Here is a 26,076-nt window from a genome sequence, read left to right on the forward strand (position 1 = left end):
GCACCATCACCCACACGTACAGCCCCACCTACAACCCCACAAGTACCCCATCCTCCACAAGAACCCCCAACCCCCCGCACACTCATACCCCCTCAATTACCTCCACCTCTCCCCTCACGTACCCCCAACCACCACGGAAATCAAAAAGCAAAATTATGTGAAGTCAGCACTAAATTCAACGCAAAATAATGTAATATCTACGCTAAAATCAACGCAGAATTATTTAAGATCTACTTTAAATTCAACGCGAAATAAGTCAGATCAACGGTAAGTTCAACGCAAAATTATGAAAATTCTACGCCAAATTCAACGCAAATGTAAGATTGGCGATGGATGCGTTGAATTTATGTAAGATCGAAGATAAATTCAACGCAAAATAATGTATTATCTACGCTAAATTCAACGCAGAATTATGTAAGATCTACGCTAAATTCAACGCAAAAAAAAATAAGATCAACGGTAAATTCAACGCAAGTTTATGAAACTCTACGCCAAATTCAACGCAAAATGTAAGATTGGCGATGAATGCGTTGAATTTATGTAAAATTGACGATAAATTCAACGCAAAATAATGTAATATCTACTCTAAATTCAACGCAAAATTTTGTGCGTTCTACGCCAAAATTTCAACGCAAATTTTTAAGATTGACGTTTAATGCGTTGAATTTATGTTAAAATATACGCTCAGGCGTTGATCTTACAAAAATTCAACGCAATAAACGTCAGCTTTACCTAATCTTGCGTTTTTAGCGTTGACACCTCGGCCCGGTTTTAAATACAAACGACGACTATACAAATTGTGTTGTATCTATGGACACATTTTGGCTTATAAGATCTGGTTTGTGCTAAAATAATGGAGGAAAATATATTTTGTATATTACGCTTAGAAAACTTTATAAAAGCATTTTGAGAAACGTGAGTGTTCTATAGGAAATAAGAGATCAATGTAGCAGAAAGCAGTATGATAACTTAATTTTAAAATAGTACTCGTGATTATATTAACTGCGGATGATATTAATAGATATACTACTTGCGTAGGTACATTATACTCCTACTCCAACTACATCATAGGATTATTCAAGTGCTCATTTATCACTGAACAATCATAGAGGGCTAGTGGTCATAGAATTCTCTGAAAAAACTTTTTTTTATTGTTTTGTTTAAAACAAATAAAAATGAAATCTTTGATAAATATTTGAAAAATCTTTTTCTATTATTTTGCTTAGAGAGTTAATTCTCCGGCTTAAGTTGAAATGCGCTAAAAACGATATCTATTGCTACATAAATTCAAAACTTTTAAGCTCTTTCCAGTGCATATTCACATAATGACTATAAACAAAATGACTTTTAAAATTTTAACAAATAAAGGCACATATTTCACTGAATTTCGCGGACAATATAAAAAATTTCAGGACTTTCACATTATAGCCCCTCCCCCCAGCTTGGTGGTCAGATAACCTTTAGCCCCCCCCCCCCCCCAATCATGGTAAATAAACCATAGTGGGGGGGGGCTATAATGGGAAAGACCAAAAATTTCTACCGCGGCTGAATCTGATTCAAAGTTTTGGAAAACTAAATTGAACAACATTTCCCATCTTGTTGTCGACAGTGTGAAATGCAATGAAAAGGATTATTTGATCACACCAAGTTTCAATTGCGATGTCCAGAATGTTCGTAGATGACGATAATGTCTGTTGACCTCTTCCTGCGTTCATATTTGAACACCAGACCCTTACGAAAAGCTCGTCGTGTTGCATCCCTGTGTTGGGAAGAACGGAATTAATCAATTTAATAATTTATGAGTTCTTTTTTTCAAATCTTAATTAAAAAATTATTTACTAGTTCTGTTTTCGAAGTTCAAAACTAATAAACTTTGTTTATGTTCATCAGGATAACAAAAATGTTTGAAACGAAAATGTTTGAATTATGTTGATGTCAATAATGAAAGTTTGGATCCTTTCCGTTTGTGCCCCCAGCTTAGTGGGGGCATATTATTTGCACCCCCAGACGCAGGTGTCATACTTTTACATAATTATTTACTACATATGGCACGTTCTCGCTAACTGGGGGGCGCATAACGTATTGGGGTGGGGGGGGGGGGGGGGGCACAAAGGGAAAAGATCCGAAAGTTTCTGCGATTGGGTATGGCTTAGTGGGTGGACATTATTTGCACCCCCAACTGAACATGCCACATTTTTACAAATTGATTTACTATGTAATGGCACTTGCTGGTGCTGAGGGGCACAAAAATGAAAGAGCCGAGAATTTAATTAATGTTCAATTCGATTTTTTCAGAAAAAAAACCGTTAAATTTAAGCTAAAAAGCAAAATTCGGCCCAAAATCTCTGCAAAAATGCTGCTGTAATTAATTGGCTTTGAAAAAATTTTTTCTGCTCACTAATTCGGTGCAATCAGAGTTTTGTTTTTGTGGCAATTTTTCGATTTCATTCGATTTCATCTGGTTTCCTTAAAGAAATATAATATTTAATAAAATTCCGTTCCTGTCACGTCCTGCACAAACTGAAATCGTCTGGTGGTCGAGTCAAGTTGAAAATGAGTGATTTGAGGTGATTTCGGATACGTTCTGAATTCCGCTGTCAACGTCGAGATAACCTGCCCAGAAACTGTATCTTGGCAATCAATTGCAACCAGGTACCTGTTACCCGGAGTCAATGAAGTTCCAGAATCAATTTCACTTGTAGTGAGATCAATGTTGTAGTTGTTAATTACTGTATTTGTGTCCGCATTTTTTAGTTCAACATCACAGCTGTTGATAGGAGTTGGTATTCCCCAATTTACAGTGTAGCTGTTGAACCACATGGGCTAAAATGGCTGCAGTGTAAAAATTTAGAGGTACAAATTTTCTTCCAACTTTGTCGTGTAAATACGATGAGAACCCGCTGAATCGCTCGCATCATATGACTTAAAATTTACGAAAATGTAAAAACTATTAGTAACGTTTTAGATTTAGGGCATGATTGAGTATGTGTTCGATGTCATTTGAATAACTTTTGACTCGATTGAAATCCACTATTTTTTATGAAAAATATAAAAAATTGTCAGCATATGAAGACACCGTATGAAAACCTAACTTTACCGCGTTGACGCTTTGAACCGGGTTGCATAATTTGCATTGATGATTTTGAACGCGGACCTTTAATTGCGTTGACTCGATCATAAAAACGGTCAACGACGTTCAAAACCAGAGTTTCCTAAATAAACTAGGGCACTAGTATCCTACAAATCGATCAAAGACGATTATTTCCTAAAATTACCAGACAAGAACGTTCAATGTCAATCAAAAACGGTCACTTGCCACAATATTTTGACCGTTTTTGATCAGTCTGGTCCAGACTAGGGTTACCAGAAGATTTTAAAAGTACAATCAATCGAGAGCGAATCCCAAAAAATCAGTTCCTTGACTTATGAAAAAAGGAAACGAAACTGGACCCTAAAATGGTTAGGAAAGACCCTGTTAGACTTTAACTCAAAATGACTTTAAGGGCAAATACGAAAAGAACTGCTGGAACAGTTTTTGGTCCAGTTTATAGAGTTAGGTTTTTTAAAACTTAGAGAAATTGCTCCCAATAGTGTTCAAACGTGGGATTAACGAAAAAATTATCGTTGATTATCTTTTGCTTTTTATTACGGAAAAGTATACCACCTAATTAATTTGTAAGAAAAAAATTTTACACTCAATTTAGTTTTTAAATTAAGTGAACTTTTTTTGGCAAATTTGTTGAGAGTACTGTTATTTTTTAAACAAGAAGAACAAACCCAAAGTGTTTGAGGTAGTAGCAAAACAAATGAAAGAAATGTACCAGAAAGAACATTTGTTCATTTCTCTAACGAATAAGCTCGAGAATGTTTTGTTTGACCACCCAAATTTCAATGAAAAAATAGTAAGTTTTAGATGAGATTTAAAAAAATAATGGTCAATTTCGTCTTCCCTCTCAATTTTATCAAACAAAAATTGAGTGATGACATTATACAACTCCCTGCATTGATTTACTTGTGAACATAACTATTATAATACTCATGCGTTCCAGTCTCACGAATTAATTTCGGAAAAAATGGCGAACACATTTAGACATTTTGTTCATGTCAAATTCACTCCATTTTGTAAAGATATAAAATAAATGATTACAATACAATGAAGAGCTCTCATCCATGTCAAACTTCTCTGTATTTTCAATAGAGGTGCTTTAGAGAGAAATTTCGCTATTATATACGACCTTGAATTGACAAAAGATCTTACAAGAGAACTCATAGAACTTTTGTATTATGAATCATTGATTTCCTAAATCAAAAAAGTTTCAAAATATTAGTTAACATACAACTCTGTCGTAAACGAAAAAGTTTTTCATCTGAAGGCCAAAATTTTTCCACAAATGGAAGTTTTTTGACTGAAACTTTTCCTTAAATAAGAGATCTATGACTACAACATCGTCATAACAGGGAGTTACTACTTCTCCATAACAACAAACATGCGGAGGAATTTAAAGAGTCTTGTTTCTTTCCGCATGAGGTTCCTAAACAACTTAAACGAAGGGAAAACTTTGATGTTTTTCCTTCAGAAAAAGTAAAAATGTAATCTTTTTTCTTGGTCATATTAAAGTTAAAAATCTAAAATCTAAAGATAAGATCTGAAACAATCAAAAACATTCAGGCCCTCAGAAGAATAAAGAATAACCAAGAAATTTGGTGAGCCAATTTTTAAGGTTGCTTCATTGGACTGAAAACCGAATATAATATATCGAAAAATTTTGGTTCGCACGTTTTCTTTTCCTCGGCTAAGAAAATTCTACAACAACAGCAGCACTTTCTAAGTTATACATTAATTTGCTATCACGAAAAAAAGATGAAGCGGTTTAATCTACAAAGTCAGAATTTATTTCTGTAATTATACTGGAGAGACCCTACAAGTGTCTTAACAAAAACCATCTTTTACGTTTATTGGGTGAAATTTGCATTAACGGCCATAAGTTAAGAATCCATTCAATGTATATCGGGATCTGTTGTTCCTGGCAATTATTTTCAATAGCGAAAGTCACTCTACGACAAAAGAATAGGACGTCGATGACTTTTGTAGATTTTGTAAGAAATGCAAAAATTTGAAGAGCTTTCTCTTAAGAGTTGTCTTTTTTTGATGGTTTTGAGTCTAGCCTGAGCAAAGTTATACACCCGAGAATTTTATCATTTTTATTCATATTTGCTCCATGTTTCTTGTTTGAAGAGATTGAAATTTACGATAAAATTTGAAATTTAGCATAGGTTCAAAATAACAAGTTAAGATGAATTCACATGTTTTTGATCAGTTGATTCTCAAAACGAATTATAAAGCTTAACAGTTAAGTATAAATTGAAATTGCTTTGGAGTACCCAAGCTGGTTTTATTAGATAATTTTTGGTAATTTTTGCAAATAAGTTTTCTTGATTACGGAATATCGATTTGAATGACTTCCGATATTGATCATTCAGAAAAACTCATTTTTATGATACTCGTTCGAACCCAATGCTGATCTTTCTCCTGGTTGACGAATGTCCAGGTGTTACCGTTGATGAAAAAATGGAAGCAATATTTTGGGGGTCCAAAACTTACATTGTTAACAGGACCGACACTCAATTCCCAAATGACCTCTTCGTAACCAAGAACTACAGGTGGCTCATCCTGAGTGTCACAAAACTTGATCACGTGGACAGGTTGGTAGAACAGGTATCCAATTGCAACCTGGTTGTCAACCAGGAGGTTCCTTTCATATACGTGGACTACCCAGTAGTATAGACCTATTTGGAGGTAGGGTCTTGTTTGGGTTGAGGATGATGTTAGTTGGAAAACCTGATGACTGTTTTCTCCTAAAAAAGAAACTCAAATTAAATCATTTAATGATTTAATTAAATCATTTTAATCAAATTAAAGCATTTAAGTTTGACATTATCTAAACGCAATTCGGGCTATCGGAAGATTTTAGCCCAGAATTGGTTCTTGTATAATTTTGTAAAATTGGTCGAAATGAGTTAAATTTTTGCTTCAAAAAAACTTGGGCTCTTCTAAGACAAGTTTGGTACATATTAAGAGCATTATTCAGGGTAAGTAAGTAAGACTTAATAGCTAAACTGCTTTAAAACTATGGATTTTTGATTAGTTTCTTAAATTGGTTCAAAGACAGTTAAAGACAGTTCCTGGTTTCATGACACGATTGTTGTTAAGATAAGTATGTCCTGTAGTTTTGAAAGAACACAAAACAAAAATAGGAGAAGTCATCATTTCCTCATTGTCAATATGCCGTGGCTTTTAGTGGTCGCAACTCGTTTCATTTTTGCTTCATTTCACAGATCGGATAATGTTTTTTGTGGTATGAACATAGTGAAGTTTACAAATTCGAAGTTTTGAAATCCTCCAATTTCGCGCCTTTTAAAAAAACTTTCCGCCAAATCGAATACAAGCCGCTCATTTTGCAAACATCTTCAAAAAAGGGATTGAGGTCTAGGAACTTTTCATGCAGAGTTAATATAATTTGAAAACAAATTCTGCGGAGCAAGAACGGTTTCCCCAGTACTCCAGGACACCAACAATTTTAAGAGTTTAGCCCCCAAAAATTATAGTCTAATTGACAACAAGCCAGAAGAGCGAATTCGAGCAAAATTTGCACTCGATTCTATTCAAAGATCACAGCCTATGTCTTTACACGTGTTCTTAATTACACTTGTAAATTACATTTATCTTCACAATTTTGAGAAAATGAACAATTTTAGCAGCAAAAAAACGTTAGGATAACATATGGTTGCATAAAAAACTACAACGAGAAAATTTAAAACTGAACAGTAATGACAAAATATTGAAAGTGTAGTTGACAATTGAGCAAGTGTTGTTCACAGCCCACAGTGAATCACCTCTTGTGCCTCGTAAATCAATCTTGTAATGTACACTGTACTAAAAAATTAGCTATATCTATTTTTAACAGATCTTTTTCAGCTGATTACAGTAGTAAGAAAATTCAAATTATTTGGTGTCCGGAAAAATAAAAAATTGTTTAGCTTTTTTTAATTGAAACTTTGAATAATTTAAAAAAATTGCAAAATTAACAGTTCTGGGTCAACATGACACATTTTTGTTGAGGCATAGCCCAGTTTAATAGAAATAATAGGATTTTATAAATCACACAAAACTTTCCACATTTTTTCAGTTTTCTACCAAATGTTTTGTGATTTTTTTTCGAGTCGTGATATTGGCATAAAAAATGTATAATTTGGAAAACTTTACTTCAATGTTTGCCATTTTCTCTAGATATTACACCAAAATTAGCGCTGAAGTCCATAAACTTATGCTAAAGCATTGTGGACAAGAACAACAAAAATTTTGATTTTTCATCACTTTCAAAACATAAAATGCGCCAAAACTTTTTGGCTGCGAATTCATTCTCCAAAATTGGCTATGACCGTCTCTGAGGTAAAAATGCACAAACTGAAACTTTGGGTCAAGCATGCCACGTTTCTATCTTGTGTTTTCAGAAGCGCAATCCGCTGTTTTCTTCCTTTGGTTACCGTCGCAAGTCAAAAACCGGTTTTCACATGCAATTTTTCCGTTTTTTCCAATTTTTTGGAAAAATTTTAGGTACGGATTTGTTTTCTTTAACTTGGGATTTTTCGCTAGAGTTTCTCTGGCAATCTAATTTGTAGCGGAGAATCACTCGAAATTTTCTTTTAGTCAGAAAACTACTTGTTCATTATTCCAAGTACCGATAACTAGGTATTTAAAGCCGATAATTATAAATATCAGTTCTTTTTTTAATTCTCAATCTAAATATAGATTTTTATTAACTTGATTCAGCACTGAATTACTCTGTCCAGCGTCCGTTTCAGCATTATAGGTTCTTTTTTGTCACCTGACATTGTATGTTCAAAAGCACAACATGTTCAATGGACAGAATGCTTTCAGTTAATACTTCTAAATTTCTTTTCTAAGTCTCTTAGTTGAACTCAAAAATGATCGTAGCAATGCATAAATCAGTGAAAACTAGCTGTTCAGGCAATTGTACCTGAACAGATCAAGTAAAAAAATATTCCCGAACTACAGTTCAGGTGAGTTGCAGGTATCAGTACACCTGAATTTTACCCCAAAAGTGCCCCGGTTAATTTGTCTTTACTATTTTAGCCTAAATTGTTCTGGACCTATACTGACTTTCAATATTTGAACTAGAAACATAGCCTGGACCATCTGATCTGGGCTATTGTATAAATTTTTTGTCAAAATTGTTCAGAATTTTTTTACCTTCATCACACCAGACGAACACCCACGTGTTATCTATGATTTCGGCAACTGGCCAGTGGAGAATGGCAGACTGGTCAGACTGGTAGACTGGAACTGGGGGGTCACTGGCCAGTGGGAAGATGAAAGTTGTAAGAATGAGGGGGTCAGTTTGTCTCTCGTAACTCCTCCCGCGGATCTCAATAGAGTACTCGTTGCCCCCCACGAGAGCAGGGTAGTCCTGAAAAAGCCAACAGTGGGCGTTTAAGCCTCAATTTGAAAAAGGAACTTCTAGAATTAGTTGCTTGCCAAACAGCTGTAATTAATTACCATTTGAAAATGTAATATTTTCCATACAAGTCGTAGGAATTGCTGAGAAACTGCTAAAGTCAAATTAAAAGTCAAGAGGAGGGAAACTTTAGGACAATATTTATTTCTTTTCGACTACTTAGTTTGTGTTCAATTGTTTAATTTATTTTCTTCCATGGTAGAGATGTGCTCAAAATAAAACGTCTCAAATAACTTTTGCTTGTCCTAAGATATTCCAATATACTTTTTTTGAAACTGAAAAAATCAAAAGTAAAATTTTTCATAGGTTTATGCTCGACTAAGAAAAGACTGAACGATAAAATTTTTCTATTCTGGACTCCAATTTACTTCTAAATTTCCTTAAATAATGCAATTAAAGTTGATGTCAGTAGTAATAGAGTGAGTAAGGCTCCCGGGGGGGGGGGGTGTAGACCCCATGTATTAAGATAGGGTATAGGAGTTATTTTCGAGAGAGGGTCTACACTAATGTATTAAGATAGGGTATAGGCGGCGTACATGTATTAAGATAGGTTATAGCGGCGCCACGTATTAAGATTAGTTTATAGCGGGCGCCACGTATTAAGATTAGTTATAGCGGGCGCCACGTATTAGGATTAGTTACAGCGGCCGCCACGTATTAAGATTAGTTATAGCCGCCGTCACGTATTAAGATTAGGAATATCCTCTGCAATGTATTAAGATTGGGGATAAATCTAGGGGTGTTCCAGGGGGTGAGTAGTAAGGCAGGAGCAGACCAGGGTGATTTTCCGGAGCCACTTGTCACGTGATTTTAGAGGTCATGTAGGGATTAGCAGGGAATTATACATGCAGCGCGCAGGGGAATTATACAGGCGGGTAATTGTACAGTCAGCGCGTACGTACAGGCGGGGAATTGTTTTAGCCACAGCGATGTATTAAGATTAGGTAAAGCCGCCGCAATGTATTAAGATTAGGTATAGCCGCCGCAATGTATTAAGATTAGGTATAGCCGCCGCGATGTATTAAGATTAAGTATAGCCGCCGCAATGTATTAAGATTAGGTATAGCCGCCGCAATGTATTAAGATTAGGTATAGCCGCCGCAATGTATTAAGATTAGGTATAGCCGCCGCAATGTATTAAGGTGAGGTATAGCCGCCGCAATGTATTAAGATTAGGTATAGCCGCCGCAATGTATTAAGATTAGGTATAGCCGCCGCAATGTATTAAGATTAGGTATAGCCGCCGCAATTTATTAAGATTAGGTATAGCCGCCGCAATGTATTAAGATTAGGTATAGCCGCCGCAATGTATTAAGGTTAGGTATAGCCGCCGCAATGTTTTAAGATTAGGTATAGCCGCCGCAATGTATTAAGATTAGGTATAGCGACCGCAATGTTTTAAGATTAGGTATAGCCGCCGCAATGTATTAAGATTAGGTATAGCCCCCGCAATGTATTAAGATTAGGTATAGCCGCCGCAATGTATTAATGTCAGTTATATCCACTAAAATTGAGAAAATTGAAAATTTTTAAAAGAATGAATTATGAAGGTACAAAAAGACAGACACAGTATTAATCAAGTACATTATAAGTAATTTTAACCACAACAGAGAGCGCTCACAATACAAAAATTGATTAAATAAATTACAAGTTCAGGGGTACAGTATGAATTCCATCAGATAACACTTTTCGTTTAGGATAAAAATATGAGATTCCTTTCTTTGTTTGTTCATAGGTAGCGACGCAGTGGTTGATTGTCCGAAATCCTGTATTTGTAGATGTTAAATTGATGATTTCTTCCATCACTCACCTATTTTTCCAATGGTCCATCTCCGGTCTCTTCCAATGTTCGTTTGTTCAGTCCTTTGCTGCTGAATTTGTACTTATCCGATTTGGCATCGTAGCAAGAATATGTTTTGCTACAGAGACTAAATTCTTCCTTGAACAGACCTGGTTCACGCTTATCGTGCTTTTTATGTTTATCACAACAAGTTCTAGGGAAGAAATTTTGTACAGCATCAGCTTTGAAAGAATCATCACAATCGTGTTCCCTCAGAGTTTCCCAATCTGCTTTTTTAGATGGACGAATGCAATCGTTCAAATTATCGTGCGCTAGAGCTAAGTATAAGGAGTCAGTGTCCATTTCTAACTCTTCGAACGTTTCGACATCGCAAAATTTATCAAAAAAATTGTAATAAAGCTCCAACATACGTAATTTTGCGTACTGAAGTATAAAAAAGCCGACTATTATCGGTTTACGGTGCTCAATTAGTTCAACTTCGTATAGTTTTTTTGACCCACTGTTAAGTCTCTTAAACAAATTCCCGTTGATAGCTTTGTGTGTCTTTTCATCGTTCAAGTATTTTGTCTCTGTATGTCTGCTTCTGTCCATGATTTGGTAACCATAGGAACTATTCCCTAACAATTTCATTGTTTCTGCTACAACTCTTGATTCAGGATTTTCATCTCCAACTCTTCTAGCATCAACAACCGATTGGACAAAATTGTTGAAGCATTTTTTGGGTGTGTACTGAACGAAGCGATAAATTTTGGTGCATTTTAGCCCAAGACTAAGGTAAAAGTTGAGTAAAGGTGTTATGACTGTTCCATTCTGCAACTTGAAGCTTGAAATTAACATGCGTTGCGGTTGCTTGAGTAAATCGTTATCAATTGCATAATCCCTCATATAATCACCAATATCTGCTCGACTAACATTAAAGTTTTTAAAGATTGGTGGAAAGTTCGAGAACTTGTGTTTCAACCCATCTGGAACTTCGAGATCACACTGAACGTAACCAAATAGTTTATCTTCTCTTATGTTTGTAAGTAGAGATTCTTGTGTCAGAGGTAGCTTGAATGGGAAATTGTTTCTCACGTGAATTTTTACAGATTCATCACCTTTGACAGTTTCCCACCAGTTACATTCCCATATCTCAACAACTTTATATCCTTTGTTTCGCAAATAGTCTCGTCTTAGTTCATCGAATTCCCGTTTCTTTAATCCTTTCTGAGTCTCTTCCTCTGACATGCTTGCTCTTGCTTCCTGACATGCACAAAAGTGAAAGTAACAACCCATTGCTTCAAAAATAGTTTTACAGTGAGCACAAAATCCGTCTACATTAAAACAATCAATCTTTTTCTGAGTTCCAGTTGTGTAGTAGCTTTCAATAGTGCAGTTAGGACGCTGAGATTGTAGGTAGGACATAACCATGTTCTCAAATTTCCTCGATTTATTTTGTCTAGCTTTAAACTTCTGAGAGTCTGAATCAAAGCTTTACACTCCTATCTAGTGTAAAGCCCAGTGGGCATTTCTTGACACATTGAGAAGGGGTAAAGTTGACGGGCGTCTATACCAACAATTGATTTGCAAATATTTTCTGTGTTTCGAATATAGGTTTGATCCACAATCGCTTTTCTAGTAAACACAATAGAGGGACCACCGGTCATATCTTGGCGTATTTTATCATGTAAATCTTTTTCTGCTTCAACGAAAGGATAGAATTTGCAATTAGTTGATTTGTGTAGACAAATATTTGCTAAATTAGGTAGTGTGCAACCCAGTTTTAACATGTCAATCCCTTTGTTATGATAGAATCCCATCATTTTCTGCATCGCTTCTAGTGTCGGGACAACATCTTTGTTATTATACCACCTGACAAAGTCTTGAAAAGTCGTCATTTGTTCGTGCTCCCACACACTTTCCAGGTAATTGTAGTTGTCGAATCCCGAGGGGGGCACTACCTTCAACTTCAACCTAAGTTTTTTCAGAGCCTCCTGTTGGGAAAGTCCACTATTCAACAATTTTGTGAAATCCGTAAATTCTTTTTCCAAGGGATTGTGATCTCTCAACTTACTAAATAAACATTCGTAAGGGGGAAGGAAAGTTACATCCAATTTGTTTGGTGAGTCGAACCATTCATAAGGGAAAAATCCTGTGGTCTCATTTGTCTTGTAAGCTTTGAGGAACGAATCTAGTGATGTTGCTCCACCAAGAAAGTTTAGAATATCGAGAAACTGAACATCATCAAATTTAACGGATACAAAATGATTAGCTTTTTTAATAACCGTTGGTTGAATATCGTGCTCGTGAATGAGGTAGGGTAGTAAATAAGACTTGATAAGATTCAGATCATATTTCCCGCTGTTGAATCCAAATACAGGTAAAATGCTGACATAACGTTCAAAATGTTGTTGTAGTTCGAGAAGTTGATTTTTCTGAATTTGGAGGAATTGAGTCGACATATCAATTTCTTCTTCTTCGATATATTGAAATTCAAACATTGGAGTACTCTCATCTTTCCTTCCATTTAGTTTCTCGAAAATAGAACTTACTCTGTTTTTAATTGCATTTTCAATTGAGGAAAATTTTTGCAACATTTCTGCTTTACTTCTGCTAGCTAGTTCTTCTAATGCTTCAACAAAAGATACAATCGGTGTCTTGGGGTCTCTGTTGCAAAGGAAAATAGGTTCTTGTAATAAATTAGAGGAAATTGACATAGATATTGGTTCATGTTTTCCTATCCAAGTAGGTGTATTGGTATCTTTTAGTTCACTAGATGGAACGCAGATTGATTCGAAGTCAAATACAGCCATATTTGAACAGTTTTTGAACAGTTTTTGTTCTTCCTCATATCCAATTCCAACACCGTCCAGTTTATCGAACAAAGTTTCTCTCAAAGTGTAAACACTCTTCGGATAAATGTGCTGTATCCTATCTTTAAAAGATTTCACGTGACGGTGGAAATTACCAGCACGCTTAATAAAGGAATCACAATCAGGACAGCGGAATCGTTTGAAGAACGTGTTGATATCATCAACATAGCAAATGTGGTTGTTGTAGCGCAGTAGATTAATGTTGTTCTCGTACATCTCAATACTTCTTCTGGCAAGTTCACCTACAAAATCCCCGTCCTCAATGTCAATGTCATAAATGAAAATGTTGTGTTTTATAGCGTTTTCAACAAACACAAGGTGATCCATTGACACTCCTCTAAAGTTAATTGCGTCATGACCAGACTCGTGGAGAAAGTCACTGAACAAATTAGCTGCGTTTGTTTCCAGCTCAGCTGATCCATACAAGTGAACAGCCACAGCTCTAAACAAGCAAAGATAGTCCTTGTAGGTTTCTCCGTATCCATTCGTAACAAGACAATTTACATCGCTTCTCCTCAACAACTGTTCAGGTATAACAGCATCTAAACATCCCATTGGGATATTTTTGAGAAGAGCACAGAAAACTGTTACATTCGTAGTTAGTGCATACCGCCATTTTGTGTTTGCCTTTTCTTGAGCACAAGTCTCAATCAAATCCAATTTCTCTACTCTATCCTGAAGTGAGACTGAGTCTCCCTTAGAACAAAGTAAATGAGACTTCTCAAAGAAGGTAATGTTCTCATGAGCATAAAAGTATCGGTATTCGTCTGTGTCAACATTTCGTAAAATAAATCCCAGGGATAAATTTATTTTTGCAGCACAGTTAAGCTTTTCAAACACTTCCTTCAGTTTTTCATTAATTTCGCTGGGATCAAGTCTCGACAATTTAAAATTGAATACTCTATGTCTCCCATTCTCCATCTCAGTATTGTCGAAGAAGTGTTGACAGGCGCTAAGTTCCTGCTGTAACTGTTCGTTGTTCCTATCCAATTCTTCCGATTCTAGTACTTCTTTCAAGCTTTCGCTGGATTTGGTTCCAACTTTGGTCGATGTTCCGTGTTTCCGTCTCTTATGTTGTTGAAGAGAAAAAAAACTTGGAAATTCCACCAAGCATATAGTGCACACTGTACTAAGCTTCTTTTCTTGAGGAGCGTGATGCTTAGCAAGGTGGTAGTTCAAGTCCTCTTTCCTCTTTGTGTAGAAATGTGGACACTTGGGACATTTTAAAGTCCCACTATCGCACGATTTTTTGTGTCGAGCCATTTGCTGCTTGACAACCATTTTCTCGCACTTTGCGCATTTGACAGGTAGATTTCTATCAAGAGAAGTCATTGTATTGTTGTGATCTAAAATAAATTGAATAAATTTTAAGTAAATTGCCGAGCAACTGTATCTGATAACAAAGTGAGAATGAATACAATTTTTGGTTTTTTAGTTAGAAACACTTTTATGACTAATTATTTCCATAAAAGGAAATGACGGAATTTCTATTTTTAGTAACATTACGCAATACGAAAGTTCAAGAACTTCCTACGAAGCAGTCACACTGTTACATTCTACATTGTATTTAAATCCAGAAAACATCCAAAATGTGTAACCTTTTTCCTTTGAGGAAAATCGGAAATCTTAAGTTATATTTATTTGTCATATTGCTGATTTGTGTTACTTTTTTTTTACAAAACAATACTATTCATCCCAAAACACACTTCTTAACAAAATCTATCTGTCAGATAATTGCTCACTTAGAGATTACATATATTATTGTAAACAAACTAATTTTGTAATTTCATCGATAAAACACTGAATGTGTTTTTACAATAATATTAAAACATTAGAGAAGAAAACTCCTACTTTAATTGAAGATAACTTATATACAATTGACGTTAACGTGATTATATTACAAACTACAAACCAATCAAATTTTAGTATTATGAAACTTGTTGTAAAAGTTAATGATATCGTTTTGCATATCTCATTCTCTCTTTTAACATTTTTTTATTTTAATAGATTAATACGTGAAATTTTACTCATTTGTGAAACATGTTGATCAAAAACCACTTACAAATATTGGAGAAGATTTACAAGAGAAAAGAAGGTATACCTGATTCATACAAATTTGACGAAATTGATGTAGATTCATACTTTTTTACAATTTTTTGGACATTTTCACAAAATCCAACAGAATAATCCGATTTAGTAAAGGACTTGAGTATGCAACGTTCTCTATTAAAAAATTTGAAAATGAGGAGTTTATTGCGAAACAGTCTTTCGATTTATCCTCAGAATTGCATGTAAGCAAATACGAATTGTTGTTCATTTTGAACTCCGTCCCCGATATATTGGAACAGTACAGAAATATTTAACAAACAAACTTTGTTCCTCTCCCAGAACCAATAACAATGACTTCTTCACTACAGAGTGCTTTGTACTTCCATTATTACAACAACTACAATGCAGTGGGAGTACTGATTAGGTTCGAAATTCGTTTACCTAACGCATATATACAGAAATTGGATTCCAAAAATGGAACATTTTCCGAGATTGATCTGAAATTTGACGAATTGGAAAAAATTTATCAAAGCTTGACTTTTTTGGTAAATTATGTCACTTCATTTCAACTTAAATAGACCAGTTTAGGTAAAAGCATAGTCGGAAACCTGTATGTATCCTTCACTTCCTACCTTGTTAGAAAATTTTACCCAAATTTGGATTTGAATTTCAGTTCGTCCAGAAATTTCAAGCTAAACGTCACTTTTTCTCATAAAATCTTCCATCTTTGGTTACTGTTGTCTGATTGGACAGAGCACACTATATATAGAGGTTGTTGATTTTGACATTATCATTTGATCCAACTTCTCTGAAAACATCATCACTACTTTCTCACATTATACTAACTACTCCTCAACATTTTATCCTGCTATCGAGCTCCAACATTCACTTTCTTCTTGTTTAAAAATACTTACTTTAGTTCTAACTTTTGTTTAAATCTAATTTATATATCCTGTTCGCTTCCTAAAAAGGAAATTTGCTGCTTTATAACTTTCTGTCCACTGACTGCTTTTATCACGTTCTCGACAAGAATCTTTTCATCCATTCTCATCACTTTCTAACAAAAACCTCTTCTATCATTTACTCCAAAATGGAGTTCACCGTTCAAAATAATAACCTTCTGTACTCATTTTCTTTTACTGAGGATATTGCTCGGATAGGAGTTCGAGATTTATCAAACGGACTGTATGAGTCTCTGATCACTTTACCCATTACTGTGTGGCACATTATTGAGCACCAGCGACAACAGTTCGATACATATCTTCAGGGACAGGTCCCAATCACAGATAATCAGCTCGGATCTCACGCGATGGGACACAAAGTTGCTGTTGTTAGTGGACACCACTATCCTCTCGTTAATGGATCTGATTTCCCTGCCATCTACGTAGCTGGAAATTTTCAGTACACATTTCCTTGGGAGGAAGGGCAAATTCCAAACAGTTAATTCACTACACCGGATGTAGGTAAGGTATCAGGCCCGGAGGTGGAAAATAACCTTCTCCAAATAGCTTCAAGAGCTCATAGTAGAGAACATAGTGAGTTGAGTATCGATGCTAGTACCACCACGTAATTTAACGATCTGGAAAACTTTGATCCAGCGCAGTACTATGGATCTACTGACATGTCAACTACACCCTCAAAGACAACCCCCTTCGATTGAGGAAGGAACAGCTCACAACCCTATCTTTTTGAGTGATGTACCTAATACCCCAGTCACTGTTCAACCAACTCAACTACCTGTTAGAATTGAGCGACAAAGAGGTTTCGCTAATGAAATTCAGAACTCACCAGAATATGTTATTGAAACTCTTTTTGAATGATTTCTATGTTCAATTTTGTAAACTATTTTGTATTTGTTCGTAAAAATAATAAAGTTTCTGAATACCTTTTGGGTGTTTCGTATTAATTTTACATTTTCAATTTTATAATTTTTTAACTACTTTTTTCAAGTTTTCCAGAATAAAAGATTAACACGAAAGGTTACTTGATAATTTAGGTACTTGGTTATTATTGAAAATCTGTTTTTCGACAATTAAGAAAAATACCGAATTTAATTTTGATATTTAAGAAAATTGTCGAATTTATTTTCGATATTTAACAAAAAATGTTGAGAAAAAGTCGATTTTTAAGAAAAAATTACTGTTACAAATCCGATTTTTAAGCTGCAAGAACAGATTCAAAACCTGTCATTTTAAAAATTATTAAAATTTATGTTTTTTGCATAAAATCATACCGTAAAACTAAGAAAAATGAGAAAAAAATAAAAAATTGCACATTTTGCACGCACAGTTTGGTAACATTTTTGATTTTTAACGAAAAATCGGAGGTTCTACTTTTGACTTTTAACAAAAAAAGTTGTGTGAAAATTCGACATTTAACAAACAAATCGACTTCAAATTTTGACTTTTAGAATATACAAATAATAAAACATTTTAGTACAAACACTTTATTACTTTCTAACTTCAAAGTACAACATGGGGTTATCAATTATTCCATGACCATCTAGTAAACAATCAACAATTTTTATTAATTCACTCTCATACTTTGAGTTCTTAAGTGACTGAATTCGGTCGAAGAAGGATGATCTCAATGTTTGTGTGCTTGCATTTCTTTGCTCAGCTCTCAGTAGATGTCTCTTGAACTTTTTTCTACTCAATCTCTTCTTAGACACGCTGGGTAGTTTTTCAACAAATTCGTTTTCCGAATTATGTTGTACCGCTCTCTTCAATTGGGTGAAAACAAGTCCTGCTTCTTCCTTTGTGTGACCAAAAAACTGATGTTTATATAAGGTGTATAAGCAGTCCACTGTCTGATATTGAAGAGATAAATCATCCAATTTTTGGAGTAATTCATTAATGGAAGATGAAATGAGAATTATGTGATAAGAACAATTTTTCAGAGGACAAAAAGTGTAATTGTGAGACGCAACAGAGTATTCTTTAGTAAGCAAGTAAGGATTAATCCTTAACTGATACGCAAATGAACAAGGCTTTCTGACAAAATTTTTTATAAAAGTCAGGTAAAACTTGACACATAACTGCTGCCATTCTGTAACCAAAGTGATTTTGGAGTGATTCTTTTAAACTACCGTATAAAGAAATAACGCTATTCAGTTCAAACGCAGCGAAAATTTTATTTGAAAAATGACACAGTTCAAGAGACAGCAACTGAGAAAAAACCGTTGTTTTACTTTTTCTAAATATTTCAAACACTATTACTCGCTAATGCAACACAGACGTGCTAAACATCAAGATAAATATGCTGCTCTAGTTCAAATGTTTGCTCAACTTAAAATTTCTGACTAAGTTTCCTTATAAGGAATTTTTGCAAAATGACGCAATTGAACTTTCCATATTTGGAAATGAAAGAAGGATAATGACATCAATACCAAATAAAGGTGATCGGAAACAATAGAGGAAGTAAAATTACAAGTCAAATCATTCAATTAATTTCTCTCTGTCACATTAGGTTGATAAAATGTCTCTCTCTAAAGTCTCTCCGTTTTACTCGAGTGCTCCGTCTATGTTTACCGATTCTCAACCTAAAACTGGAACTGATTCGGTTCCATTTTATATAGACTTTGGTTCTAACCCAAAAAGATTTGGGATATTTACTGTGTCCCATATTTTTAAAAATGGACAAAATTATTCCGAACCAACTTTCCAAGTCTTCAAAAAAGATAATTCTGGAACATTTGAGAAGTACCAACAACTTCGAATAGGAGATTACGAATTCAAGAAATTCTGTTTCCTCAAGAACAATATCCTGGATGGGGAGTTGGAACTGAGTGAGCACCCGACTCAATTTGATAAGAACCCATGTATGGAGGATGTGCTGCAACGATGTCACAAAGTCAGAGAGGTCAGCATAGGACGAAATCGACGAATATATGTGACTTTCATTCAATACGTTCAGGAGAATCCAGCCTCCATTTATGTGCAGATTCGGCTCTTTTGTCGCAAGGAAAACAATGAGTTCAAGCAAGTGACTTATGTCAGCTACATTTTGGACGAGTTCAAGGAACTGATTCAAAATTTGAATGACTTTTCTAACATTGTACAATGTACATTTCAATAATAATTGTTGTGTGATTTTGTAATATGTCTTTGTCTTCTCTACAATAAATTTTTCATTTTAAAAATCTTTGATCTGAGAATGAGTTGGGATATTGGCTGCTCAAGAAACATTTTTTTGAGTCTCAGAGACAAGTCAAAGGTTTTTCACGTTAGACTTCATTACGAACTTAAAAGATATTCCTATACTGTTCTTGAAGCTCAAAATTTTCCCAAATTAGAAAATTTGGATATAGAGTCCCAAAATTCAGAATTTAAGTGGGTTATTCACAACGGATTACGCAGAACAAGTCTTATATATCGTTCAGATAAACAACAAGTTACCATTTCACAACATCGTTGGAACGGATATCAGTGGAGTTTTCTGACAAAAATTGAATTTAAAAAAGAAGAGTACGAGAACTTACTAGAGCATCTCCCTACACTTTTATTTTATATTGAAAAGTTTAAGAAAGCTTGCATTGACATGGATGAAGGAACGCAAAGTTGATGGATATTGTCATTCTTGTCAACATATTTAATTGCTACGGAAGCATCCTTTCAGTGTTTCCCGAAAATGAAAAACGCAAAAACTGTTTTTAGCGGCCTGTAAAATTTGGGACGAGAATATAAATTTGGAGGAAATTAACCAAAAATTTCCTCATGGAGGACTTATTGGTTATGGAAATTCCTTTTTAGATTTTTTCTTTGCTAGATTGAAAGTTTTTCAATTACATGCTATACTACACGATTCTGCTGGAGCGGTTAAAGCAACTACAAACAAGGGACCAAGATACTGTTACATGTTACCAAATTTTACAAGCTCATGTTTCTTGGGACATTTAACTGCGTTAATCTTTTGTGTCTTTATTAAATTTTATCATCCTCAAATTTTCAAAATGCTAGACTGCTAATCATTTTTGTAATAATTCAACCTAGAAAAAAGAATGTCTCTCGTTGTGTTTGATATTGAGTGCTTGGAAGGGAAAATTGTCAAGGAGTTGGGTGTTTCCAAGGATGGAATTGTATTGGGATACGGTTTCCTCCCACCCAAAGACTATAAACCTACTTTTCAAGCAAAGTGGAACACTAAAAATTTACATGGGATTATTTGGAACAATGGAAAACTGGAATACACTGAGTTGTCATCAATCATTCACCAACATTGTTCACCTACAACAGAATACTTTGCAAAAGGTTTAGAGAAGTGTAATCTTCTCACAAATTACTTGTGTAAAGATGTGGAGAATCTAGATGATCTTGGTTGTCCAAAAGTTTCCAAACTTCTCAATAACTCGGATACTGACTGGAATTGTAGCAATTATCCGTATCGACACAAAAAGACATTTCACTGTGCAAAGAAGAAAGCTTATGCTTACGGAACTTGGACTCTGGATTTTTTTGATAACGTATAATATTTGTAATTTCTATCTGTAATTTCTATTTGTATTTGTGATCGTTTTGTAATTTATTATTTTTATTTTACTACTTGTGAAATCAGAGAGAGGTTGCATTCCCAGTTCAAAAAATTGATTTTCCCTTAAAAATAAGGTATAAATGACCGAGCATACAGATACCGGTTTAAATTTAGGTAATTTTGTCTTTGATGATAATAACCAGGAACGACAATCGTGGAAATGTTTTGGACAGACTTGTAATAGATCTCTGGTGGTCTTTTTGTCCCAATTTTTTGTTATTTTGATAATATTAGCGTGCTGTATAGTAAGAATAACTCTTGCCGAAACCTGTAAAGAAACAACAGTTTGGATTGCTACCTTATCTAGTACAGTCGGTTATATTTTACCTTCTCCTAAACTATGAACAAAATAATTTCTACTAAGGAACGCGTTTTTATTTCATTGGTGGGACCAGGCGGGTCTGGAAAATCTCATCTTATCCATGATTGGCTAATTATTGGAACTTTTCAACCCGATTTTGATAAAATTTACTATTTTTATCAACATTATCAATCACTTTACGGTCTAATGTCCAAAAACATTAAGAACATTCATTTTATTCAAGGAGTTGACTTTGAGTTCATTCAGAGTCTACCCAATAATGGAACAAAAAATTTGCTGATTTTTGATGATTCTTGTGAATAAATCTCAAACTCGAAAGAATTTGTTAAAATCGCGAAAGCTGGAAGACACAAAGGACTTAGTACAATATATATATATAAAGCCTAATCTTTTTCATCAGAGTAGGTTGGGAAGAGATATTGAGTTACAAAATACTCATAAAGTTTTATTCAAGTCTCCTAGAGATGTTCTCCAGATTAACACTCTTAGTCAACAGCTCGGGTTAGGATCACAATTAAAAGATTGGTATACAAAAGCTACTTCAATCCCGTATGGTCACTTACTCATTGATCTGACTCCGAAAACAGTCGACTCTTTTAGATTTTGCAGAAACAGTGGTTCTATTCCCACTATTTTTTTTCTCCCTAAAACGAAACAAGAGATTACTTTTTTGAACGATGAACACACAACATCTCTCTACGCTGATAACGTTCCAAACGTATTCCCAGAACTTCAAGAAAACGTTCCTAAGAAATTGTCCAAAAGATTTCATTCAGTTTCTAAACAAATGCATAGTAAACCTTCTCGGGGGACAACTACAGGAAATACAAAAACAAGACGTAATAAAGTACAGAGACGAAATTCATCAACTCGTGCTAAAAAGAACCGGAATAAATAAAAGAAGAGCAATTTTAAGTTCACGAAAAGGAATAGAGCTCATATCAATTTTGACATCATCTATCATTAATCAATTGTCTTGAAATGGAACAGTTTGTTTTGATTCCTCAACACCTTTACGAACAAAAATTCAAATTAGAAGTTAAAAAGTTGGACACTTTTGAGCAGAAACCAGTTTCTGTCCCAACACAATTGAACCCTAATTACAAAGAAATCAGCAACAAAACCAGATCTTTAAAGAACGAACCAATTGTAGATCAAATTTTGAATTCACCGCGAGTCAAGCTATCTCTCAACGACACAATTTTATTAGATGGAAGAGATACAGAAGTAGCTTTTGCAGATTTTATTTTTGCAATAAAAAGAAAGAACGTTGATTTTCGCGACATATATTACACAATACATTACACGATGCTACCGGAATAACTCCGCAAAAAGCAATAAACAAAGATGCCAAAAGCAAAGACAGAGGGAGCTGGATTCCTTTCAAAATCTGAAAAAGCCAAGCTACAAAGGGTGTATAGAGATGGAATAGCCGCATATGGATCAATTAAAAATCTGAAAAAGGCAAGTGGGTTATCCAAAAAGAAGGTTGCCTACTTTCTACACAGTAAAGATTCCTACACAAAGTATCGTCATGCAACACGACATTTCAAAAGATTACCAGCATCTGCTAAGCGAATCAATGAGATCTGGTGTCTCGACCTGGCTTTTATGGATAAAATATCGGATAGTAATAATGGAGTGAAGTATTTATTAGTATGTGTTGACGTCTTTTCTCGCTTTGTTCGTGTGAAACCAATGAAGTCAAAGTACTCTACCGATGCAGTTGCAGCTTTCAAAAAAATGTTGCGTAAAAAAAGTATGCCAGCGAAAGTATGGGTTGATCAGGGAACAGAGTTTAGCGGAGAGTTTCGAAAGTTTTGTATGGACAAGAAAATCAAAATTTACTCTACTAGAAGTGAATCAAAAGCTGCTGTAGCAGAACGAGCTATAAAATATCTGAAAAACATTATTTATTGCTATATGGAAGAAAATGGTGACAAATACATGAGAAAAATGGATTCCTTTCTCAAAACAATGAACACAAGAGTTAATCGCTCAACAGGTAAAGCTCCAAAAAATGTAACAAACAAACACTTTTTGTCAATTTTTTACAGAAACCCAATTAACCAATATAATCGACCACGTTTTAAAGCGGGTGAAAATGTTCGGATATCAAAAAAAGATATTCCATTCAGAAAAGGTTATAAATCTCAGTTCACAAATGAAATATTCAAAATTGTAAAAGTTGCTACTTTTAAACCACCAACCTATAACCTTTGTGGAGAACAAGGTGATGAAATTCTAGGTAAATTTTATGAACAAGAGCTTTCAAAGTGTATCATTTAAAGATGAGTTCTTTCACTGTTGAGTTGGTTTCAAATGCGTCGTTTGATTGTTACCCAAACAATACACTAAGTTCTTTCACGAATTTTCTACCTGAACAAATTAATCTTGATGGAGAATGGGAGGTAGCGATAACAGAACTGTCGTATCCTTCCTTGTACCAAAACATAACAGAGGGTAAATTCTTCTATCTAGATGAAGCAACGCCAGATACAAAACCATCGGATTATTACACACTTGATCCAGGTCTATACCCCTCGATCTCTGATATTGTCAATGAAATGAACAAAAAATTAATTTCAAAAACGTGAAAAATATGAAAAAACACCAATCAAGTTACACGTTAACAAAATTACTCAGCGAATATCTTTGAGTCTTCCTAATCAGAACTCTTTACTTGTCATTTTTAGTGCCAATCTTTGCCATGTCTTTGAATGCGAAGAAGCTGTTTATGGTATCGGTGTTTTCATGAGTGAAGCTGGTCCACATTTTTTCAAGTTCCCTTATGACATTGTACGAATACACACCTTAATGATATATAGTGATATTGTTGAATACAATATTGTGGGTGATACAAAAGCTGCTCTTTTACGATGCATTCCGTTTATATCAAAAGTTAAGAATGGAGATATCATCGCAACGGAACAAAACATGAATTATCAAAATTTTCCAAACTTACAATTTAAAAAAATTCTAAAAAACTCATTCCACAGCAAAAAACTCGAGCTCCGGGACTCTTATGGTGAAAAAGTTCCTTTCAACTCTATTGGTGTAACAAGAGCGGTACTAATGTTTAGAAAAACTTCTGACAATCATTTTTAGATTTAAAGTTGTAGAAAATGGTTGCTGATAGTGATTTACCGTATTTTCGTGGTTATTCAAGACAGAGGGGAAGAGGATTTGGAGCATTAGCACAAACAATTGGGAGGACAGCTATTCCATTCTTGAGGAGATATGTTGTCCCAGCAGCAAAAAGAGTTGGTGCTGATTTGCTTGATATAGCTGCACCAGAAATTGAAAATGTTCTAACTGGAAAGAAAAAATTCAAATCTGTGGCTGCAGATGTTGGAAAGAAAACATTACGTAAACAGATAGGTGGTGGAAAAGTTAGGAAACGTCGCATTATTCGAAGAATTCCCCCAAACACCAGTCGACGTCGTCGAACTAGAAGAGATATTTTTTCTAAGCTAAAATGAATACTAGATCAACAAACGATAGTAACTTTCGTTATGGTCACTTTACGAACTCTTGCTTGGAGATTTTTGACAAAATTCCTGTTTTGGAACCAATTGAATCTTCTCACGTTCAAGAAGTTTATCCCAGTACTTCATTGGATGGAAGCAGCATTGAGTTCGAGTTTGAAACAGAAAGAGGCATATATCTTGATATGAGAGATATCCACCTTCAAATCAAAGTTGGTTTACAAAAGGGAAGATTGTTTGATGACTTTATGAAAAAAGACGAACATGGAAAAGAAGATATGGGAATGTCTTTCACAGATGATGATTTACATTATCTAACTCACGTCAACAATTTATTGCACTCGCTCTTCTCCAACTGTGAGGTGTATCTGAACAATCAACAGGTTTACAACTCAAATGGTCTCTATGGACACAAAGCTTTAATTTCCAATGAATTTAACGCTTCCACAAGAAATAATGAAGGTATTTTGGCCTGTCATGGATATGAATTTGAAAAAGAACCCAGCGATTTTGAGAAAAGTCCCTTTATAGATCGAGAGGAAGAACTTTTGCTGAAAAATGGAACTACTTATTACGGTAAATTAGCAATTGATTTGTTCCAATGTGAAAAGTTACTGCTACCAAATACAAAATTTAGACTGAAATTGATTCGTGCAAGACCCAATTTTTACATGATCTCCTATAATTCTCACGTCTCCCTTAAAGTTCTTGACTGTTCTCTGTTTACAAGACGTGTTGTTGTTAACGAAGTGTATCACCAGACTATCAAATATCAATTAACTCATCAACCTGCTTGTTACAACTTAATGGAAACAATTGCACGCACATTTATTAATCCTTCAGGACAGAACCAGTTTGTTCAGGAAATGTAACAATGCTCCAATCAGAAGAATAGCTATTGCAATGAACACAAATTCAGCATTCACAGGACATTTTCAAGAAAATCCTTCCCATTATCAGAAATTTGGTTTACGGGAACTAAGAATTGTTCGAGGAGGTAGAGCTATAGTATCAGTTGATACAAGCAATGACTGTAGGGCACATGTAACAACAATGAAAGCAATGAATTTTAACGAAGAGATTCCCGCGTTACCACATAATCTATTAATGAACCATTACGTACTTGTATTTGATCTCACTTCACTTCAAGATGCTGGAGAAAATATTCATTATCCTGAGCTCAGCGGTGAAAGTATCCAATTAGAAATGTTTTTTGATCGCCCGCTAAGAAGCGTGACAGAATTAATTGTTCTAGGAGAAAGGATGTCCACTGTTAAAATTGATCAGTTCGGAACGGTTGCTAAAAATGTCTGAAGATTTTTGCATTAACGAAAATTTTTTCATATTTTTTTCAGTTTTTTATGGGTTCTACATCATTGCTTTCTGCTTTGGAACATTTGTGAATTATATATTATCGTCATCCAGTTGCCAAATAATCTCTTCAAATTCTCTTCACCAAATAATTTCTTAAAATGGACGTTAACTGGGGGCGAACTAA

General features: G+C 34.7%; 1 protein-coding gene across 1 annotated transcript in view; it reads right to left on the bottom strand.

The window, feature by feature from the left end:
* Positions 1-2,484: 2,484 nt before the first annotated feature.
* The window catches only part of LOC142344332 (fibronectin-like), a 62,937-nt gene continuing 39,345 nt past the window's right edge, over positions 2,485-26,076 (bottom strand). The window contains exons 8-10 of the mRNA XM_075395919.1: positions 8,273-8,489; positions 5,603-5,856; positions 2,485-2,823 (exon numbers count right to left, since the gene is read on the bottom strand). Of these exons, the coding sequence (XP_075252034.1) occupies positions 2,485-2,823; positions 5,603-5,856; positions 8,273-8,489 (810 nt within the window). The remainder of the gene's footprint in view (positions 2,824-5,602; positions 5,857-8,272; positions 8,490-26,076) is intronic.

This window comes from Convolutriloba macropyga, chromosome 8, assembly GCF_964194025.1.
Source record: "Convolutriloba macropyga chromosome 8, txConMacr16.3, whole genome shotgun sequence".
In the NCBI taxonomy this organism is placed as follows: domain Eukaryota; kingdom Metazoa; phylum Xenacoelomorpha; order Acoela; family Convolutidae; genus Convolutriloba; species Convolutriloba macropyga.